The following is a 24,115-nucleotide window of genomic DNA, read 5'->3' as shown; positions in this document are numbered from 1 at the left end:
CCCAAAAAAAAGCAAAATGGATGTGGTTGGATTAAAAAAAAAAATAAAAAAGCTGAGCATACTATCCTTAGTAATTATAACTATAGACATTATTACAAGAAAATCATCCCAACCTTTTTTTTTTTAAATTCTAATACTGCCCATTGCACATCTTCTCCGCAGGGAACTCCTTCCTATACTAATGGCATAATCTCCTTTCCTCCATGACACTTCAAAGCCCCTCATCTTATGTTCTTTCCTTCAGATCAAATGTCTGTTTGCCTACTTTTTATAGCATGGTTAGATATTAATTTGATAACCTCAAATTCTTTTTTTTTTTTACGAAAAAAGCCCAGTCTTCAGCCTTTTATTATAGATAAAATCTCCATCCCATTATTAATTTGGTCGCCTTCCTTTGTATCCCCTTTGTATGTTCTCTATCCTTACAGTACACAGCTGCACACTATTATAATATAATATACATGACAAAGGCAACATTACACTTCTATTACATGTTTTTATTTTTCCTTTTTATTCATCCAAATATTGTATTTGCCTTTACAGCTGCTGTGTGGAATTGAGTGCTGTTGCTTAGCCTATTGTAAACCAGTTTACCCAGCTCTTTCTCAAGGTCCAGTATCCCAACGGATCTCCATGTAATGCAGAGGGAGTGACTTCATTAACACAGACTAGGAGTAAAAACTTATATTTATCAATCAAGGTATGTAAACCCTAACCTTCTCTTTTTTGCTGCCTTTAAGGTTGTTAAATATACCATTGAAAATGTTTCTTTATATCTGTTAAATGAATTAAAAAAATACCTGTTGATCCTGCCAGAAATCCAATAAACTCCTAACTTCCTGCGCTTGCTGCCTCTGCTGCACTGAGATCCCTAGCAGTTTTATTAGACTTGCCCAGTTCTCTTTTGCGTACTACAGAACATATTCCACCTATGTTATGGAGATGAGGAGACGGGAAGCTTCTCTGTAATCCAATCAGGAGTAAGAAGCCTAGGGTGACAACATTGCTCCTCCATAGACACAGTACATTAAGGGAGCATTGTCATACTAGGATAGGTGGTGTGTTATTGGCAGGATCACCAGGTTAAAAAGAAAAAAGGAAAAAAAGAAAACAAATGCAGCCACCACATCTAAGGACTGCAAAGCAGCAATATATTGTGGGTTTGGAAACATTTTAAATTTCCACTACCATTTAAATGCCCAAGATGCCATTTTGTCAAGATCCTTCTGTAATATGTTACTACTATCCAGTTGCATTTTAATAATTTCACATAATTTCATGTTATCTGACTCTGCCATTTCCAGCTTGATTGCATCATGTCGTTCAGATTTCATTAGATGGCTCTGGCAGCAGACGCTGTCATTTCATACTTACTGTTGGACTGTTGAGATCTGGAGGTGTGGACATATCACCAAATAAATTCATCTGATCAACACCCTTCAAAAGAAAAAACAAACACGTTAACAAACTGATTGCCACTATAGAACACAATAACTAAACCTTTTTGACAAAATGTGATATTGTTAGGCAAGGTAGAAAAGTAATCAACATCATAAACAATGCTGATTACTCGTCTTGTTCCCTTCATTCTGTACAGACTCGTAAAGCATCCATTGTGTCCATAGTGAGAAATGTTCAGATGCTGCTGGATTAGATATGGAAAATGTGCCATGACAGCAACCGAAAATTTCCCTCTAGGCACAAACAATACTTTGAAAGTTGATAAAAGACATAGCAAAGATGAAATGAATACACAAACTCTAAAAACATGCCCGCCTGCATTATCACAATAATCAGAAGCTATATAAAATAGTGCGTTCTGCTTTAAAATATATAACGGGGAACATAAATAATGCAGTAAAGGAATTGTATATAAAATAGTAGGCTGAAAAAAAAGCCTTTTTGCAGTAACCCTATGATAAATGGCTAAATGGAAAAATAAATAAATAAATGAATATATATATATATTATTATACAGGATTTATACAGCGCAGTTTGCGCAGAGCTTTACAATATAAGGAAGACATTACAATCACAATACAATTCAAGACAAGATGGTAAGGAGGGTACTGCCCCTGAGGGCTTACAATCTAAAAGGGAGGGGCAAGTTATACATGAGGAGGTAGCTGTGTTGGGATGAATTGTCTGAGAACGTGATGGTTGAGCAGTTATGTTGAGGCGGGATAGGCTTCCCTTAAGAGATGAATGTTCAGGGATCCCCTAAATGCAGAGTAGAAGATAGCTGGACAGTTTGTCCAATTTGCTCAATGCGTGCAAATGTGGAGGAAAACTGTGCATCTTCCTGTGAACTAGGAGAACTATGAGGTGAGTGAAAATCCCTCATCCTCATAGTTCGAGCCGACGTGTGACAATGAAACTGTCACACGTCGGCTCAATAGATCGCGAAGTGAGAGAACGCATAGCGTCGCTCGCTCACTTCTCGATCATCTCCCTGCAGAGAGCTGTGACTGTCACTCACGGCTCCCCGCAGGGATTGCCCCTCTCTGATCCGCCAGCGCTGACTGGTGGAATGGATGGGGGAGGGGGCGGGTACAGCTGGCTCTGCCTCTGGATAGCCAGCTGTCACTCACGCAGCTGGGTGGATCTCGACAGTAATGTAAAGATTCGTCCCGGCTGCGGCGGTCTCAGTAAACCGCGAGCTGAGCTTTGGGTCACGGGAGGATGCTAGTTTATGTCCTCCTGTGAGCCTTAGGAGAACTATGGGGAAAAACACTTACCCCATAGTTCTCCTTTAAGGGATCGCCTAAAGGCAGTCAGAGTGGGAGACAGACAGACAGGTTGGGGTAAAGAGTTCCAGAGGATGGGAGAGACTCTAGTGAAGTCCTGGAGGCGAGCATGGGAGGAGTTGACGAGGGAGCAGGGAAGCGGAAGGTCTTTTGAAGAGCGGAGGGGACGGTATAAAAAATAAAATATATATATTTCGTATATTTATATGTACTGTATATACACAGTTATATGTGCACAGTATATTTATGAACTTACCTTTTAGAGCTATTTTACAATATTTCCATTTGCTTTCAAAGAAACACTAATGTCTGCATTCCAAGAGTTACTTTAACAGAATTATTTCTGACCAAAAAGAAAATATTTTCCATATGGGACAGGTAGCTGGGTCACAGTGGTATTCCTAAAATGTAACATCTGCTGATGTGATGGAAAACACATAGCTGTTAGCTACAATTTCTAGAATTGTACAAATGTGAGTTTTTAGTGTTGTACTGAAAATCTGTTTAGCTTGCTCCGCTTGTTTAAACAGCTGGTGAGTTGAGTTTTAATAAGACCACTCTTATTACATTGGACACTGTATCAAAAATAGAGACACCTTTGTATGAATTCTTAGCTGAGTTTAGGATGCTGAACACTAAGGCCTCATTCACACGTTTCTTGCAAATTCTTGCGGCAGGAATCGCAGGTGGTTCTGGACATCTGCGGCTGCTAAGCCTGTACAGAGCAATTAAAGGCTGGCAGAGGCCGCAGCTGTCTGCTGGTGTTCAGATGTCATCATGGCATCGCGCACTTACCGTCAATTAAAGACATGTGACCCTGACGCGGGAATCCCTAATCACACTGTGATGTTTGGGGATATTAGCACATATGGTGAGCGCTTTAAAGCCTCTACTCACATTATTTTTTTTATTAAGGGTCTGGTAGCCCACTTTTATTTAAAGTTCACACATCGTACCTTGCAGGAGTTGTTCAGAACAGCATTCATGCACCGCTTGCAAAACAACAAAAGTCTAGCCTCCTGGCTTCAACTCTTAACAGTAATAATTCTTGTCCTGTCTTTCTGTAGTGTTGTCCCATCACTTGTATTGTTGGCCCCTCAGGCTGTTGTCTCTCCCAGCCTCACCAGTTATCCCAGCCTCCCTGGCTGTCTTCGTGTGCCACCAGCACACACACCACCTGACTCCAGTTTAACTTCTGGGGGAGTCCTCCTGACTCCTGAACACTGTCTGTTCCTTCCCAGCAGGAGCTAATTCCCCTAGCCAGCACCCTTTTCTTAAGGGCTGTGCGCAGCTGTGCAATCATTTGGTGCTGGTGACTGCTAAACCCTGGACCCAGGACTAGCGCTTTCTTCCCTCCTGAATCACTTTGAAACCCCCTGGTTCCAGGATCCCAAGAAGAATTCAGAAATTCCCTTGCTTCACGATACCACTCAGCTCCTCTGGCTGAGAGTCCTGGGTGATAACACCAAATTCCACACAATACCACAGCATCTAAAGTTATAGGTGTGAATGAGGCCTTAATGGCTTCATGTGTGATTATATCTGAACATGGGTGGACAGCTGCGACTGCTGTCAGACTCAAAAGGTGCCCATACACTGCTCGATTTTCGTACGAGAATCGCGGGAAATCCCACGATCGTACGAGAATCGAGCAGTGTGAACGGAGACGTACGACCGTTTCTACTGTACGGTCGCACGTCTTCCGTCGAACCAGCATGTTCGAAAACCAGCCGGGAATCGTACGATTCTCGGCTGGTTAGAACGGTGCTCGGAAGATAAATGCTGAACAGGCCGGTGTGCGCACGCGCACACTGCCCGTTCAGCATTGCGGTCATCGGAAGCCCGCCCCTCAGGGGGGCGGGCTTGCGATGATCGAGAGTGCGATCTGCCTGTCCAAGATAGGCAGATGTTACGTTGTTTTAATCCCTGTACAACCATCGCAAGACTAAGGTCTTGCGATGGTTGTAGAGTGTATGGCCACCTTAATGGATTTGTACAGGCTGAACCACCTGCAATTTCTGCTACAAGAATCCTCAGAACTTTGCCGCACATATTTGCAGCTGAACCTTATACCCCGTTCACATCTAGGCATCTTGTCGTTAAAAAAGGTAAGCGCTACAAAACACTCAAGACAAGGAATCCCATTCATTTTTATGGCCCCTGTCCACACCTGAGCATTTTGTTACACAAAGCTACCCATTGAAGTCTACAGGACCAAAACGCGCTGTAATATGCCAAAAAGTAGCTCAAGCACTTTTTCCAGCGACAGGCATTTTTCTGCTTGCGACAAAACACTCAGGTGTGAACAAGGGCCATAGAAATGAATGGGATTTCTTGTGCGTTTTGTCGCGCCTACCTTACAAAATGCCTAGGTATGAATGGGGATTAAGAGCCTAATGTGAATGAGACCCAGTTGAAGAATGGAGCTGTTGGAAAAACAGATTCCGACATGGTATAGAAAAACTGGAGAAAAGTAGAAAACAAAGCTTTGTGTCGGGATATAAAAGTTTTAGTTCTCAAATTGCCCTGTAGAGTGACAGAAGGGATCTAACTGGTTATTATGTCTTTGCTCTGATCTGTATAAATCGGTTGATGTCTAAAGTGGACCTTTCAGTCATTTTATGTTTGCATGAATAAATCCGTTGCGTGTCACGATATAAACCAAGAATATAATTTTCCAAAAAACTGAACCATTTAGCAGTAAAAAGTGTTCCTTGGGCAATCAAGTGACTTTGCCCAAGCTAAGATAATGGCATCACTCTGCTGCAGGTAGGAAGAACCATTTCTCAGTCTTCTCTCACCCAGTGATCAGACTGCAACATTGTAACTTATTAGTAAGTCACAAGGTGAGAGGCTGCAAATCTGTGAAAAGAACTGCATAGGCATCCGTATTCACATGACTGTATAGTCTCTGAGCCGGCATCTCAGCCCAGGAAGTAGATGGTGCCACTGTATGATGCCTAATCATAAATGGCACCAGCCTTCTGAAGTGAAAATCAGATTAAAGAATTGTTAGGGGGAGTACTGTGATCTCTGTGAGAGGTTATAAAAACCCAAAGTGTTGCTCTTACATGTTATTTGGCATGCATATATTGTAAGTGATTATCATTTATTGTGGTAATGTAGAGGTATAGTAATGTTGTGTATGTGTGTACATTTTCATGACTCACATAGCAGGATTTCTTCATCTTTTCTGAAGGTTTTATTAGGCCTGAAGCCTAAAAATTCAAACTTTTCTCCACAGGAGTGTCAGACTGTAATCAGCTGCCCCACTCCTTGTCACCCACTGTAACATGATCAGCAAACACCGGCTCTGCCTTTACACACGATACACTGTCCGGAGAGGGGGAAGACATGCACACATTTCTTGGACAGCAGACATATACATGTTCATATACATCAGCTGCATATGCCTGCTTCATGTACACTGGGTGTACATTGTTGGCATATGTTTTTTTAAAATACCTCCGCAAAGGTGGAAATGGGCTTTAAGGATATTTTTTTTATTTATCATAAACTTCTACAAACTTTTTTTTTTTAAAGCCTGTGGAGCGTGCCCGAAAACGAATCCCCTGTGAACAAAAAAAGTGAATCGTGAAATCACAACACACAAAAACGTGCACAACGGTGCTTGGTCCTTCTCCGAAAAGAAGGGGCCACAATTTCCCAACCCCCCGGGGCGCAAGGCTCCTGACAGGGGCTAGAAATACTTTGGTCCACAAAGGCCGGCGGACACCGATCCTCTGGGACCTGCTGAAACAGGTCCCACAAGTACTAGGTTGGGGGCTCTCCTGAAGAGAGACCCCCACAGGTGGGAGGAGACAGAGAACCCTATATGAGGGCACAGAATCTCCTCCCTACATCAGGAATGGGCCCCGAAGGTACCCGCACCCTCCGCATCGGTGGGTCAAATTTTCAATCAAAAAGTGCCAATCGTGCATATAGTGCAATAAATAAATATAAAGTGCCAGTGCACCACGCTGACAGGCCTTAGGGGCCGGAGTGCAACAATATTGCCCTGGATTAGCCATAAGGCCTGTCCAAGAGGCGTTGTGCAGAAACTGCTGAAGTGCTGTGTCCATGTGTCAGTGAATCAGTGTTGGGGTCCCACATCCAATGTGATTCTCTGGCACCCCTGGGACGCCGCCCCCAGTGGGCACAGCACCACGGGCTCTGCCGCCTCCCAACCCTCCAGACCAAGCAAGCACCTATTCCCATCAGAAGGTAGCACCTTCAGAGGTCCCTCCACTGGGGTCAACCCGATACCTGGGTCTAAAACCATCCAGCAGAGACTGAACCTGCTCCGGCACCCACCAATTACACCTGAGAATACTAAGCCACCATCTGCCCCTCTCCATAGGCGACAGTGTCCTTTCTCCTCCGGCAACTGTTAAGAACAGATACTACACTTGATCTTAGCCAAAAGGCCGAGAAGCGATAAACTTCTACAAACTTTTTTTTTTTTTTAAGAGCCCGTGGAAGGTGCATCGAAAAAACTTCCCCCTGTGAACAAAAAAAGAGAACAGTGAAATCACAGCACACAAAAACGTGCACAAGGGTGCTTGGTCCTTCAATAAAGAAGGGACCTCGATTCCCGACCACACGGGGCGCAAGGCTCCTGACAGGGGTTGAGACTGTTGGTCCACCAACCCGAAGGCCGGTGGACCCCGATCCTTTGGGGACCTGCCGAAACAGGTCCTTCACAGTACTAGGTGGGGGGCTCTCCCGAAGAGAGACCCCTCAGGGTGGGAGGTGACAGAGAACCCTATATGAGGGCACAGAATCTCCTCCCCACATCGGGAAAAGGCCCCGAAGGAACCTGCACCCACTGCATCTGTGGGTCAATGCCAAAAAAAGGCCAATCGTGTCGTGCATAAAGTGCTATAAATAAATCTAAAGTGCCAGTGCACCACGCTGACAGGCCTTAGAGGCCGGAGTGCAAAAATATTGCCCCGGACTAGCCATAAGGCCTGTCCAAGAGGCGATGTGCAAAGCAAGTGCAATAGTGCTGTGACTGAGTGCATCAGTGAAACACATGTGGGTTCCCACACCCTAGTGATTTTCTGAGCACCACGGGCTCTGCCGCCCCCCAACCCTCCGGCCAGACCAAGCTTCGCACCCATTTCCTCAGGAGGCATTAGCACCTTCAGAGCTTCCTGCCTACAACTTGGGACAAGCCCGGCATAACCGGACCAGAATCAACCCAGGAGGAAAGGAAACCCCTCCAGCACCCACCTATCACATCAGGGAATACTAAGCATCTCTCCGTGCCGGTGGATCGATGCCTTTCTCCCCTGAAAACTGATAAGAACAGATACTACACTTGTCTTAGCCAAAAGGCAGAGAAGCGATAAACTTCTACAAACTTTTTTTTTTTTTTTCGAAGCCCGTGGACGTGCGTCTAAACAAACTTCCCCCTGTGAACAAAAAAAGTGCAACCGTGAAATCACAGCACACAAAAACGTGCACAAGGGTGCAAGGTCCTTCCAAAGAAGGGACCCATTTCCCGACCCCCCGGGGCGCAAGGCTCCTGACAGGGGTTGAGACTGGTGGTCCACCAACCCGAAGGCCGGTGGACCCATTTCCTATGGGGACCTGCCGAAACAGGTCCCCCTCAGTACTTGGCAGGTGGGATCTCCCGAAGAGAAACCCACCTCCTGGGCGGGAGGAGGCAGAGAACCCCGTAAGAGGCACAGAACCTCCTCCCAGCATCAGGAATAGGCCCCGAAGGAACCTGCACCTTCCGCAATCTGTGGGTAATTCAATCAAAAAGCCAATCGTGCATCGTGCATAGAGTGCAATAAATAATACTAAAGTGTCAGTGCACCACGCTGACAGGCCTTAGGGGCCGGAGTGCAAAAATATTGCCCCGGACTAGCCATAAGGCCTGTCCAAGAGGCGTTGTGCAGAAAAAGCAAGGTGGTGTGTGACCAAGTGCACAGTGAGTCAAGTGGGGTCCCATACCCATGTGACTTTCTGCGCACCCCTGGGACGCCACCCCCAGGGGGCACAACACCACGGGCTTCTGCCGCCCCCGAACCCTCGAGCCAGACCAAGCTTCGCATCCGTTCAGTCAGAAAGCCATGTACTGAGCGGTTCCCCTCTCACAGGAAGCCGCCCCACCCGCTCTTTCACTCCAGCGAGTACTAAGTAACCATCCCCCGCAAGGACGGTTCTTTTCCCCACCGAAAACTGATAAGAACAGATACTACACTTGATCTTAGCCAAAAGGCCGAGAAGACTCATCGTCATTGGATTCCACTTAATTACTGAGGTCTATAAGAGGTGAGGAGCCAAGGCTTTCTTAAATGCGCCAACAAATGACCATTTATACTAAGGGGCCAAAGGTCCCCTTCACTGGTTCATTAAAAAGTTGATCCAATTCACTCATCAGTAGTACTACTGATTGAGGAACTCTTACCTACAATATGTACTCACAGATAGCACTGTTTCAGTCTATTGGACCTTGTTAGCCTTTGCTGTACACTCAATAACAGTTAGTACAGTTCCAGCCCCCGTTCACACTTGTGCATGTGTGATGTGTATGCATGGTTTTCTGTGTCACGATTAGGGCAGCCAGTTGCCCACACATGACAATCACACCAAATTTCATGCACCAGAAATGCTGCAGCAAGGTGAGTTGGGGTGCCATTAACACTGAAGAGCACAGCACCACATCTTACAAAGTGATGTGCACTTGGCATGCAGTGGCAATGCACGTGAAAACACATGTCATTATGCACATTGCACGGATGTGAACAGGGGCTCAGTCTATTCTTTCTTATCATTACAGGGCTGTTAGTCCTGTTTTAAAAAATAAATCTCTAGGTCAGTGACTTTACTTGAATACCTAGAACAATTAGGGGGACTTAAGGTTATACAAAATATATGCAAATGAGCATCTGTACAAGAGAAATCACCTCTGGGTAAATGCTATCTTTACATAGCAGACGTGTTAGTAAGTGGGGATTTCAAGCCTGCCTTGTAAAAACAGCATCTGCCTAGAAGTAATTTCTTCTTGTCAGAGATGCTTATTAATATAAAAATCCTGAGGAAAAATGCCTCAAGTTTTTCTACATCGTACCCCAGTGATGTAAACTGGCTGCAGAATATTGTTCGCCTTTGGCCAAGTCAGATTTAGTTTTTGCCGTGTAACAAATGTGTACTAATTCACCTTCCATGTTTGTAGAGTTTTTCCAGATATAAACAAGCAGTTTACCCTTGCAGTGTGGGGGCTGCCCTACTGCAAGGGAACACTTGTAATTTTCCTGGAGTTGGGTTTTTAAGGATTTTTTTTAATGGAAATTGTGAAAAGCAGGAGGTTTACCTACTTTGGCAAAAAGCATTTTAGTCAATGGCTAAGTCAGCGGAAAATAGGCTTTAAATGGCATCTGAAGGCAATGAAAGTTCCTTTCAACTATCCTCAACCTTTCCTTGCCCCAAAAATAGCCCCTCATTTTTTTTTTTACAGGAAGGAAAAACAGACGGGGAAAAGGTGAAATAAAAACCTAAAAGGAGCTGTACTTCCCTAAAAAACATAAAAAAATAAATGATTTTTTTCCAGACAAGTTCTTTTTCTTCTTTGTCATGAGCATTATTAAGATTTTTTCCATTTCAGCGAAATCAATTTACCTGAAGTCACTCCACTCCTACCTAGTCTCTTTAACTAGTTTACTACATACTGGACATATTCCAAATATACGCCTTGATAACTATTATATACTGTATATATAAAACATTTACTGTATACAGACTGTTAATGGACAGTGCAGATAAATGTACTAGGGACGCACAAAAATTTCTTTGGCTGAAATTTTTGGCTGAAATAGCGTTGCATGCCAGCATTCTCTCCTCCCTGTTAAAGGAGGCCAGGCAGTGCGGGAGGAGAGTGCTTTGAGCGGCCGGCATCTCTCCTCCCCGCACTGCTCAGCCTCCTGTCCCAGATCAGGAAAACGGCAGTGTGGGCGGAGACAGCTGTCATTGCTGTTACAGGAGGTTGAGCTCTCCTCCCGCACCGCCCCGCTCAGCCTCTTGTGACAGCGTGTCAGGAAGGAGAGTGGGTACAAACACTCAGCGATCAGTGATCGCTGAGTGTTTTTAAATAATTGAGGACATAGTATGTTTATTATTTCCTCAATTATGATTTGAATAGGAAGTGATCTACATCACCTCTTGTTCATTCATGATTGTGGACACAGTAAACACACTATCTCCACAAGTTATGAATGAACAGAAACACTCAGTATAGAGGCTTCCTGTTCATTTGTAACAGGGGCTGGAGAAAAAGAGGTTGAGGGCTCTGCGTTCTCAATCCCTTTTTTATTTTAAAAGGGAAATATCAGGGGTCTGTTTAGACCCCTAATATTTCCCAGGAGCCCCTAAAAGTAAAGTAAAAAATAAAAATAAATAAAAATAAAATATTTGAAAAAGTTAGAACATTTTTTTTTCCGGTTTCGACCTGACATTTTGTTTCATTTCGGTTTTGAAATCTTAATTTTGGTGCAGCTCTAAAATGTGCACATATTAAGTAATACACCCCCAATGGTGGGTCCTTGGATAACTCTGGCTGTTGTAAAGGGATATAAACATTAACACTGGTCTAGGTAAACAAATGCTGCAAGATGTTTTGTTATATAGCATACATAAATGTATGCTATGGAGTTTATTTATGAACAAATTATAATACATAATGTTTATTAACATCTATAGTGTTTATGGATTTTTATGGCTTGTCAGCGATTTCACAAGCACAATTTTTTTCATGCAAACAAAAATCGTCAGAAGCCGGGCTCACTTCAAACAGATGGGAAAAACAAAGGTGTGATATGTCACCAAACAGCAAAGATCAGTGCATATAAACATCTTTAAGGACTTCCCAAACTGCAGCAATAAATAACCCATACACCTTTGCAATCCTTTATTTTATAAGAGTGCAATGACAAAGTGAAACGCCGCAACCAACAGCAGCCCATCATATTGCAGTTTGCTATATAAAAAGGGATTCTGTCACCTAAAAAAAAAAAGAAAGCTGCTAGCAGGTATAAAGTCTGGTCACCTAGAGGAACCTGCACATGACAGCAACAACTTGCATTGCTGTCTTCTATACCCTAAGTGGCATAGCAGAGGGCAATGAAAGTTGTAGGCAAGTACAGATTCCTCTAGGTGACCAGACTTTAAAGCCATAGCCCCAGCCCCATTATTTAATTTTAGGATAGAGTAGAAGAGTTAGAAGCTCTTAGAACCACTGTCAGCATCAGGTTTTGCTTTCTGTATCTCTGTTTGGGATAAACTTTCAGTTCCCCTTACAGAAGGTCAGAAAGAAAAAAACATAACTGACTGAAGTTCTGATCAGTCCCCATTATATCAAAACCTAAATAATAAAGTCTCGGTTTGTACTGAGGTAGACAATAGGCAATGTACTGCCAAACTCTTAACCTGCCCATCTTCTATCGGTCTAGTGCACATCCTCGATTTTTTTATATATTGTCAGCAGGCATGGAAGCCTATTCCAAGGCAAGGATATGAAAGTATTATTATTATTATACAGGATTTATATAGCGCCAATAGTTTGCACAGCGCTTTACAATATAAGGAAGACATTACAGTCACAATACAATTTAAGACAAGATGGTAAGGAGGGCCCTGCCCGTGAAGACTTACAATCTAAAAGTAGTGTCTGGATCTTGTAGGGATGTCATCTGTCTGGTATTTATACCGGCCTGGCTGTTGCCAATGTTATTAATAGGAAAAAGATCATAAGACTGGTATTTTTCCCCAGGAAAAGCTGACCTTACATGTAGCAATTTATTCGTTCAATCTCAATTTTGATTCAAATTTACAGGGAAAAAAAGAATCAAATAATTACCCATTATTTTCATTGTGCAGCCAAGCTGAAGAAACCCTGATTGAACGCAACAGAAAATGCTTTTATCAGATTGCTTGAAGGGGTCTTTATGGATTTCTGTTTGTTCACAATTATTCTTTCAATCTATTAGTGCTCATGCACATGGACACAGAGGGCCATACACTGTAGAAACAGAATGTATGTCTGCACCTAGGAATCACATGGTGTTGTATTCAGCCATCTGTACAAATTAATGACAGGATCAATGATGGATGTACGCCCCTGGATGTATACAGTCTGTGTGCAGGGTTGTAAATCCATAACTGTACGTTGTCAGCAGGTGGGGGGTTTTGGCCACCGGCAGGGGCCGCCCCTAGGCTGTGATTGGTCTTTAGTTTTGTGCCTAGCGTCCTTCTCCTGCAGGTGGCGATATTACCCTTCAGTACAGGATCTCCGATCTGTTCCCTGTGTCCTTCAATGAACGGAGAGAAAAGGATTTTACGGTGAGTACCAAAATCCTATTTTTCTTGGATCAGGATGTATTACATCACATCCACCTTCAGCTGTCATTTCTCCACCTTCTGTAGCTGGAGAAAAGCCAGTGAAGCAGATCTCTGCTTCACCAGCTAGTTTGGGGATCCCTACCCTAGGTGACATTTGGGGTCTAATTTACCCCAATGTCTCCATAAAGAGGACTGGTCACTGTATATTTTCTATTGCATAAGGAGCTTCTTAGCCCTCTATGTAATAGCAATAAAGTTAAGTGTAAAAAATACATAAATAAAAATTAAATAATATTACAAATAAAAATAATAAAAAATTAAAGTCGCATATAAAAAATAAATAAAAAAAAAAACACAAAATATTTTTTAAAGTCCCCCTCCCTGTAGCCATACTGAGACTTTTCAACTGTACACATTGATAACACCAAATGGGCAACCATTGTATAGCCAAAAATGAAGACATGAACACTAGCTAGCAATACCAATCAATTTATAATATTATATTGTTACTTGTTGGTACAAGATAAGGACTGGAGCAAGATTTAGACAGCCCGGGGAAGTGAGAGAACCTCTGCCATGTTTTTCAGTGCTGCCTGTGTCTCCCGATTTCTTGTCTCTTTGACGGGGTGTCAGACAGAACAGGAAGTGAAGGTAAATCTTGGCAACTAAACTAATATGGTGCACAGAGGAGGTCAGCTATGAGGAAAGATGATCTGACCTGAATTTGAGGCGATTAAAGGGGGACATGATCACCGTGTATAAATACATAGAGGGTCCATATAGTGAACTTGGTGCAAAATTATTCACTTGAAGGTCACTGCAAAGGACAAGGGGGCGCTCGTTGCATCTGGAGGAAAAGCAGTTTACATTTTGCATACCAAGAGTCTTCTTCCCAGTAAGAGCAATGAGAATTTGGAATAGGCTTCCTCCTGTTGGAGCAAATTGGATCATGCTTTATAAAGGTTTTTGTGCCTTACTTTGGATCATCTGTGGGTAACTGTGGGTACAGCACTCTTCTTTGGAGTTTTTTATTTTCTTTTTTTTTCCCTCTATAGTTTGAACTCTATGGACTTGTGTCTTTTTTCGACCTGACTAAGTAACCATGTAACAGAGAATACAACAATGAGGAAAACCATTTAGAACATTTGCCCTTACTACCTGTAAAATCTTCACAGCAGGGACAGAGGCAGCAATAAAATGCTAACAGAGGTTTCCTGTGCTCCTTCACTATTCTTGAAGCTTATATATATATATAAAAAAAAATGTCTTTGTTGCTTTTTTATTTGTTATTTAGTCAGGTGGCATAACAAGTAAACAATATACTTAACTCTGTAAAAAGCTGCCCTGTTCTGATCTGCAGCAATCCGGATCGCCAGGGGTCTGATGTACCCCCTGCACAGTGCCCCAAGTAACCATACTCATCCTCCCTGAGCAGCTCTGTTGTTTGCAGTACAGAGGGTATGTCAGACCGCTGGGGATCTGTACTACTGCACTGCACGCACAGCGTACTGCACTGCACGCACAGCGGTCCGACTCTCCAGCATGCTACTGACATAGGGCAGCTCCGCACAGTATTAAGCACTAACACATAATAATTAAAAAAACATATTCTTTACTTGTTATGCAGGCTGACTGCATAACACGTGGAAAAGCAAGACTTCACTCGGGCTTCAAGCTATCTTATTCTTTTTATATTGTAAATATATAGTGTTGCATCAGCATGTCTCCTGTGTGCTCAGTGTCTCCAGAAGCCAAACACAGAAACGTTACAATAGAACATGAAAGGCATGACACTTTCCTTTATGGTCCCGCCATATTGCTGCCTGTAGGTTGTATTCTGACGGATCTCTTGTCAATTCTTGAGGCATAACATCTTTGAATATTATACAGGTAAAAACTTAAATATCAGATCAAAAAACCCCACAAAATAGCTGCCTCCGCCATGTACAGAAAAAGGGGGACAGTTATAAAATACACAAAAGACAAATCTGCAGTTTCTGTGTGTCATGTATTTGATTCAAAATATTTTTTGGCAGAAGAATAAGTTGCATAAACTTTGTGAAGCGCATAGGTTTCCTTCGTTTTATTCAGCGAGACTTATACATATGTTCCCCATTACAAATGCAGTTGGCTCTAATGATCTTAAGATGCTGTGGGCTAGGAATGTGGTTAACACACAAAATGAACACAAAAAGTGTCTATCAGCAAACAAAAGATGAATAGTGACCATAATGAAAAAGAAAACTGGTGAAGGTGGGGCCAGAGATACACAAGAGTGCTTAGTGCAATAGTGACATAAATGACATAATAACAAGATATAATGTTGCAATATAGTGTATATAGAGAGAGAGGGTGGGAGAGAGAGAGAGAGGGAGGGAGAGCGTCTAATACATCTAATATGGGTTTGGTCAATTTTGTAAATTTTGTTGTTGCTATGATAAGTTTATAATATTCAATATTACAAGGTGCAGGCTTTTTTAAAGACGGTAACACAAAGAGCAATGGAAAAAGGTAAAGTAACATTCATCAACTAATGAGGGATCATATTTTATCATTAAAACCTCTGTAAGCAAAGGAAAGCTGAATTGTGTATGGGTAATAAGGGTTGCTGCATGTTATCATCATTTGTTTTTAAATGATAACATTTCACAAATGTCCTGAATATATTTGCATACAGCTCTGTCTGCTTTTTATGGAACCACAAAATGCAGGAAAGAAGCAATTCAGCAAACGTATGATTCTAAATGATCCCATTTATTCATGTCAATGAAAAAATCTGTAGTAATTTTACCAATAATTCTTATTTTCATTTTCGTGCATCACTACTCCCTATATAAACCTTGAAACATGGCCATATTTGCTCCTTTTGGGGAGATTTCCACATAATTCCTGTTATGTTTCTGGGGACAGAAAATGCAGGGAAATCTACCCAATGGGGACACAAACAGCAATATAAATCTGACAAGAGAGTCTAACCCTTGCCATCCACTAGAAGAAAGTTTTGGCTGTAGATACACATTAAAATCGTACTCTTCTGTTACCGAGGTAAAGCCTGCAATGGGAATCTCTAACTTGTCATAGAATAATAACTCTGGGAAGAAATTTGAATTGACTGCGAATGAACACTAGTTGCAGTTATGTCAATATTGCACTGCGCACGGTTACACTTACCGACACATAGCTGCAGCCTTAACAAGCTTTGTTTTTGGTCTGACAAGGGAAGGAGAGATTAGAATTTAGTAAAAAGAGGGGGACAATTGTGTCAAAGAAACAGTAAGGTGAACCTGTAAAGTCAATACAGGCCTTGGCATTGTCAACCAGGTTTTAAAGGTGCAGGCTCTGCAATTATCATCCTAGCATTATAATCCCAGTTCCTCTACTTCTACACACAATCTTCAACCTGTATAACAGCAATGTGTACAGCAAGTTCTAACAAAGCTTTGAGCAGCTTTGAAGACCTAAAGTGCCTAAATCGCAGCTATTTTATATTTGTTATATGTTCCCATTCACATAGCATGGTTTAAAGGATGTTAAAAATTCTGCTTACATAGTACTTGTCTTCTCATACTACTAGTTTTCTCTAAACTGAATCAGGAATGCAGGGGGGGGGGGTTAATGTTTACTATAACAAACACGTAGTGGGGTTTTCACAAATTTGACTGCAACAGTGGAAATACACTTTAAAGGCAGGGTTCTCAACTAGTGGGTCGCAACCACATGATCAGTGGGTCGCCGCATGCTTTCCACTGCGCTAGAAGAGAGTCTCCTCAGCCTCCCGCTAGCACAGCACTGTCTGCCTGAGGTGGGGTGGGGTGGGGTGGGCTGGGGGTATGGCTGTGAGAGAGCTCCATCCATACGTGCATTGCTTACAACTCCCTCGTGTCCCATATAGAGGTGCCTGGACCATAGTGACATCACATGCTGGCTCCTAGCAACTCTCAGGGCAGGCAAGGGACAGCACAGCAACCCACACTGGACCCCAGACTAAGGATCCACTCCAGTTCTCATAAGGTAGGGAGACTGGGTGGATCTTATAAAAAAAAGAGAATGCCTGTGGTGGTGTGTGTCTGTCAGTGTGTTTGAGGGCCTGTTCACATTCGAATTTGTTAATTTGTGAATTTTGTTAACAGTCCTGTGCGATTCACACACCGTACCATGCAATCGCACATACCGCCTGTTCTGGTGTGTTGCATTGCCATTCATTTGAATGACACCCCAAACGTACCCCCCCTCCACCCCCCACCCACAGTTCGATTGTCCGAACCGAAATGTGCGGTACTGCAATGCCATACGTTCCAGTGTGGTGCGACTTAAGGGCAAATGTGGGTCCTGAGGTTACATAGGTTGAAAACCAATGCTTTAAAGCAATCTTTAGCTCCAATTTGATGATGTTAAACATATATTGGAATGTAGGCTGTCACTTTAATGGGGCTGCTAGCAAGCTTCAATAAGGATCACATTACCTAAAACATGATTAAAGCTTGCTAAGGCCTGCTAGCAGCTTGCTTAAAGTGACAGCCAGCACTTCGCTACCCTGAAAAGACCCTCACCTAAACATTTAATATCTAGTCTGTATAACTCACTGCAGGCTCCAATGGCCCATAGATTGGCATATTGAAAAAAGTCACTTTGGGAGAGGGACCGGAGCCCCGTGAACAACAAGGATTGTAAGAAGACCTGCCAAACATTTCAAGCAGACTCTTAAATCGTACCTACCTCCTTGCTGAATTTAAAGAAGTCCAGGGAAATTTTTTTATTAACCCTTGCAGTGGGGCTACCCTCACACTGCAAGGGTGAGGTGCTCGCCTGTGTCTAGGTGCCTTAAAAAAAAAAAAAAAGCTATATTCACCTGAACTGCCGAGCCGACTCCCTGCTTCTCCAGTCACTGAAGCACATCCCCCTCCTCTTCTGCACAGATGGACTGTTCCTCAGCATCTTCCAGTCTATTCACTTGTATATAGCGTGATGACACAAGAATTCTTAGACCACTGCAGAGGAGGGGAAGAGAGGCTTTATGGACCCAGTCTAATAACAAGCCGGCTGGAATGATCGGGTGAGTATAACTTTTTTTAACACCTAAACCCCACTGCAAAGGTTAAAACCCCACTGCAAAGGTTAAACGTTTACCTGGAGTTCTTTAACCACTTGCCGTCCGCCCGTTGTAAAAAAACGGACGGACGGCACTGCTGCAGTGGCGGGTTGCCGTCGCCAGACGGCATTTTTTTCTGCTCGCGCGTGCCCCCTAGCGGGCACGCACGGGCAGAAAAGACCCGACCAATGCAAACACCCGGACCCCTGACCCTTCACCTTGAATCCCGGGATCCGCTGCCCCATCTGCGGCCCGAGACCGGCTTGGAGGGCGTCAGGAGGAAGAGGACGGGAGATCAGCTCCTTGCTGATCTCCGTCCGGGCTGTGAATGCAGAAGTGATGTGTATTACATCTCTTCCGCATTCACCTGTCAGTCATCTGGCTGCTATAGCCAGAGAAAAGAAGCTGATGAAACAGATCTCTGCTTCATCAGCTTCTTTTGGGGTCCACAGGTGACATTAGGGGTCCTAGAGACCCCTAATGTCTCCATAAAGAGGACCTGTTAGTGTGCCTTTGCTATTATATAGGGGGATTGTTATCCCCCTATATAATAGCAATAACAATAAGTGCAAAAAAATAAATATAAATAAAATAAAATAAAAGTCCTATATAAAAAAAGGGGACAAAACCCCCCCAAAATGTTTAACTCCCCCACCCCCACGTTTACGCAGCTATAAACGTAAATACGCGTCCGGTGCCCCAGCACGCAAAAATGACAATTGCTGCGAACGTCGCAGTGAGAGCAATCATTTTAGGGCCATCAATCACTGATAACACTAAACTGATGAGCGGTAACAGCTTTTAAAGCGTCGCCTATGGCCAATTTTGGGTATTATCGTATTTTGAGGTTTCGCGCGTGCACGCAATTTTAAGGCTTGACATGTTTGGTGTCTTTTTACCCGACGTGACCCCGTCTTTTATATTTTACCAAAAAATTGGGTAATAATAAATGTTTTATCATTTAATATAGGGAAAACTGTTTTTTTTTTTATTTCGGTAATTTTATCTATAACTTAAATATATCAATTTGGCTAAAAAAGTGTCAGCCCCCACTCTAATTTAGATCTGTGTTTGACATCCTTTAAAATGGAGTCCAATGTTGCTTTAAAAGCTTCAACAAAGCTGACCAAAGCTTGCTGAAAGCTTTGCAAATGTTTGTACACACACACTGCTCTTATACAAACTGAGACCTGTGTGCAAAAAGACGTATAGAGTCACTGTCCTTCAACAAGCATGCAGCCAGTACAGTATGGAATCCCATCTTACAATCCTGTTGCTTATTAATGATTACTAGATAGTTAAATCAGAAACAAAAGGCCACAACCAGAGCATGCACCTTAAAAAAAATGTCAGCAATGGAAGATCCTATATTGCAGTCCTCCTGGGTGACCCATGTTGTTTTGGAAGGAGAATGAAGAGTTAGGTACTTGTAATTGAACCTTACCACCCTGGGGTGGTAAGGATTTAAACAAATGAATCAACTCTTCTTTCTCCATCTAAAACTACATTTTAATATTGGTTTCTGGGGAAGCCTTTAAAGGGGATATCCATTTATTATATAAAATATATATATATATATGTATATATATATTAGAATATTAGATTTTAAAAAAATGCACCAATTCAGGCCACTCTTGAAGAGAAACATAGATCTATTCTTCCCCTACATTTCATTGTTTTTATTTACATAATGCACTAAAAGAACCATCATTTAGGATTAAGTGCACTTATCCTTTTTGTCAAAACCTAAAGTAACCCCATGTGCCCTGAAGTGTACTTGCCTCTATCTCATGGTCTTGACCTTCTATAATGTTTACATCTTGCTGGGTAATCTTTCTCTGGCAGCGCCTGCACATTTGACCCCATAGATTCTTTCCCCCTCATAGTATTGTCCCATAGAAGGGCAGTCGCAGCCAGTGGGAAAAAAAACGGTGCTGTAGGCTATGGCTGTGGAATTTCATTGAGTATGCAGATTGGGACAGGGAGGTAGGAAGGCAAGGTAAGTATACCGAGTGATACACAAATAAGCTTCATTTTTGTTCATAGTTAAGGTACTTGAAAGCATTTTTAAGATTTAACTCCTGAGTTTAGGGTCACTTTTTAGCTTGTCTGAAGGAGCCATAGTTCCAAACTTCACCAGCAGATGGCAGGAATGTGCTTGGACTGCGGGAAGGTAAAGAGACCTCCATTCTAGTTGTACGTTAGGTAAACAAATATATTTTTAAAGCCCAATTTAAGTTGCAGAGGTAGATATGCAGTCAGATAGACATTGCACTAATATAATCTTTCCTATGTGCCTTTCTATAACTGACTAAAAGCCTTCAGAGGCATTACATGACTAAAAATCTAATATCTAAGTTTGTTTTGGGGAACTCAATGCCTTGCTGTGAATGCTATTGTTTCCTGCTTATAAAGGCTTGAAATAAAGGCGTTTGCAGCATGGCGTCCACACTTACTATTACCTAAACATAATATGGTGAATAATGCGACTGTTTGTATTTAGGGAAGCACTGTTGATCACTTGGCTATAGCATCCTTAAGCTAAAGAGATCCTGATCTGCTAAACGAGAGGGATGCATGTCCATCCTGTCACTTATTCAACAAAATATGTACATTGATCTTTCCTACTCTATTTTACCTTTATTTCTATGGGGTCTATTCACTAAGCTGCCGAAGGATCTAGCCGTAGCTTCGGCTGATCCTTCGGCCCCAGGACCTCTTCGGTTCAGTAGAACCGAAGGGCTGCTGCACGGGCTATTCAGTATAGCGGGAGTCTCCCGCTATCAGATAGCGGCTCCCGGCCGCCCGGGAGACAAACACTTTCTCCCAGAAAGGTTTACTCGGCTCGATTGAGCAGAGTACACATTTTCCTGCTCTTTTTTTTTCTTTTCTTCTGATATCGGAGCCGTTGGCTGCCGTCAGAATAATTTTTTTTTTTTAAATCACCATAGGAATGCATAGCTAGATTCCTATTGGCTATTTCAATCTGCACTAGCAAACTAGCTATTGCACCCGCCCACTGCTGCTGTCAATCAGCAGAGGGGATCTGAAGTTCTCCATCAGGTCCCGTCTAGTGATTGACAGCAGCAGAGGGCGGGTGCAATAGCTAGTTTGCTGCTGGCTATTGCAAATTGAAATAGCCAATAGGAATCTAGCTATGCATTCCTATGGTGATTTTTTTTTATTCTGACGGCAGCAGAACCGCCCGGCCAATAGAAAACAGTTGGGCTGAGCTAGCTTTCTTACTACTTTTAAAACTGTTTTTCTATTCTGCTCGGTACCACAGACGTACCGAGCAGAACAGCCAGGCCGAATGCCGCTCTGCGGCATTCAGCTATTCACTCACTGCTGTTTGGCATCTATGAGAATAGACCGAACAGCACTGAGTAGCCTGCGGAGGTTCGGCTTAGCCGATCCAGATGTTGGATCGGCTGAGTCGAACTCCTTCTGCACTTCGGGTCGTCCGAACATGCTGAGCATGTTCAGCCGACCCGAACCACCCGATGTACGGCTGATTTCAGTGAAGTGAATAGCAGAACAGCGTTCGTCTCTCTTCGCTTCGGGTCGGTTAGTCACTCGCCTGCCTACGGCAGCTTAGTGAATAGACCCCTATGTTTTTAATATAACTGAAGATAAGAGTGGAGAGCATTAATGCTTTATCATGGAGCACATCATCTGTTGGCTGTAAAAGATACATATTTTAAATAAATATCCATATGTTAACAGTTCATATTTGTCCAATTAAAAGGAATGTTTTTTGTTTTTTTTAATGCTGAACATACTTATATTCCCTTAAAAAGGGTATCCCCTTTAATGGCACAGGTTCCACAGAGGAAAAAGATGGCTGTTAGTGCAGAGAGAAAGACAAAAGAGACAAGCATCAGTACCAAAAGTTTTTATCAGGAATATCTAACCACTAGTCCTGTTCAAATACACCCAGTAATCTTTCTTTGAGATGCTACATGTTCAATAATAGCAGGATGAGTGTCACCCACTAACGCTATCAGCGATAGCGTAATACAAGTTTATCTCTGCTTCCCTAGTATGTTCACAGCTAACAATAGAACATATATAATTTATACTGATCAGCCATAACATTATGACCACCCGCCTAATGTTGAGTAGGTCTCCCATTTAGCTCCACAACAGCCCTGACCAATTGAGGCATGACTCCTCTAGACCTCTGAAGGTACGCTGTAGTATCTGGCACCAAGCTTTTTGAGCTACAGTAGCTCTTCTTGTTGATTGGACTACATGGGCCGGTCGCCATTGCCTACATGCATGCATGGCTTTGGAAGCCCATGACCCTGTCGCCAGTTCACCGGTTTTCCTTTCTTGGACCACTTTTGGTAGGTCCTGACCATTGCAGACCGAGAACATCCTATAAGATCTGCAGTTTTGGAGTTGCTCTGACCGAGTCATCTAGCCATCACAATTAGGCCTTTGTTCATGTTGCTCAAGTCCTCAAGATTGCCCATTTTCTGCTTCCAACACATCAACTTCAGGGACAAAATATTTCCTTGCCTAATATATTCCACCCACTTCCAGGTGCCATGGAAATTAGATAATCTATCACCTGTCAGTGGTCATAATGTTATGGCTCATTTATCGGTGTATATTGACCTTCTTGGATTGTATTACAGATGTGTAAAGTGTAACTATTGTAATTTATTTTACCTAAATCTTGTATTAATCAAGTTATGGGCCCCTCTCTCTTCCTAGTTACTATAAGATACTTAGACATCAGACAATCTGATCAGACAATCAGCTGATTTATGACAACTGGAGAAAATGTTAGGCTGTTGCACACATCAAGCAGTTAGGTTTCTTTTTTTTCTCTGTCTGGTAAATGAACCAAGAAATCTAACTGGTTGCCATATTCAACTAATACACTTTGCAATAGTTCTATTTTCTCCATTATTCATACATCAGCCACATTTTAGTTTACATAATAGGGTAGGAAGGGTGCAAAGAACAATGATGATGTGCAAATTAGATTGTGTTTCCAATTTTCATAAATTCAAAGCAGTCAGACATTTGATTAAGGATAGATTGGAATGGCTTATTACATTTCACACATTGCACGTTGTCTGATTAACGTCAACTTGTATGCAAGTTTACAGCTAATAATCTAGCAGAAAGACTGAGCACAGGTGTCTAGGGTGTCTGCACATGCACCCAGCTTACAAAGCCACCCCAGGGGCTCTAAAATCCAGGGTGCTTGCTTATGTACATTGTAACATCAGATCCTAAAGAGACACTTAAAATAGCCCCCTTCCAGAACTCACTACTGGTCTATAGTTTTATTGCGTGACCCTACTAACCAACAATAAGGTCGTAAGGTGGACCCAAAAGTGATTTCAGGAGCTACACTATATGGCCAAACATTCGCCAGACCTGACCATCATACCTATATGATCTTGTTAAACATGCCATTTAAACCCAAATTAATGAGTTTAGGTGTTTCCAGTCTACGGTTAATGCTACAGCATACAAAGACATTTTAGTCAACAGTTCATTTTCACCCTTGTGGCAACAATAATTGGAAAAGCCCATTCTGTTTCAGAATGACTGTGCCCCTGTGCACAAAGCCAGGCCCATTAAGACATAGTTTAATGAGTTTGGAGTGGACTTTAGCTCAAGTTGAATTGGAACCCAAATTGCAGGTCATTCAACATCAATATCACACCTGACAAATGCTCTTTTGGCAGAAGGGGCACAATTCCCACAGACATACTCACAAATCTTGTGAAAAGCCTTCCAAAAAGAGTGAAGGCTTTTATAAATGCAAAGGGGGGAAAGGGTGACTCCACATTAATGCCTATGATTTTGGAATGGGATGGCCAACAAACACATGGACATCTATTTGTATAATAAAGAACCCTGGGTTTTGGGGCTCCTGGGGGGGGGGGGGGTCTTTCTTGCCAAAGCA

At 42.6% G+C, this 24,115-nt stretch overlaps 1 protein-coding gene across 1 annotated transcript in view; it reads right to left on the bottom strand.

Moving 5' to 3' along the window:
* Nucleotides 1–24,115, bottom strand: part of DAB2 (DAB2, clathrin adaptor protein) — a gene marked incomplete at its 5' end in the record, with an annotated part of 86,054 nt that overhangs the window by 31,572 nt on the left and 30,367 nt on the right. Inside the window, one exon of the mRNA XM_018554385.1 lies at nucleotides 1,375–1,437. Within this exon, the coding sequence (XP_018409887.1) occupies nucleotides 1,375–1,437 (63 nt within the window). The remainder of the gene's footprint in view (nucleotides 1–1,374; nucleotides 1,438–24,115) is intronic.

This window comes from Nanorana parkeri, unplaced genomic scaffold (genome assembly GCF_000935625.1).
Source record: "Nanorana parkeri isolate BGI_ZX_2015 unplaced genomic scaffold, ASM93562v1 scaffold156, whole genome shotgun sequence".
In the NCBI taxonomy this organism is placed as follows: domain Eukaryota; kingdom Metazoa; phylum Chordata; class Amphibia; order Anura; family Dicroglossidae; genus Nanorana; species Nanorana parkeri.
This window is presented reverse-complemented; position numbering and strand designations above follow the sequence as displayed.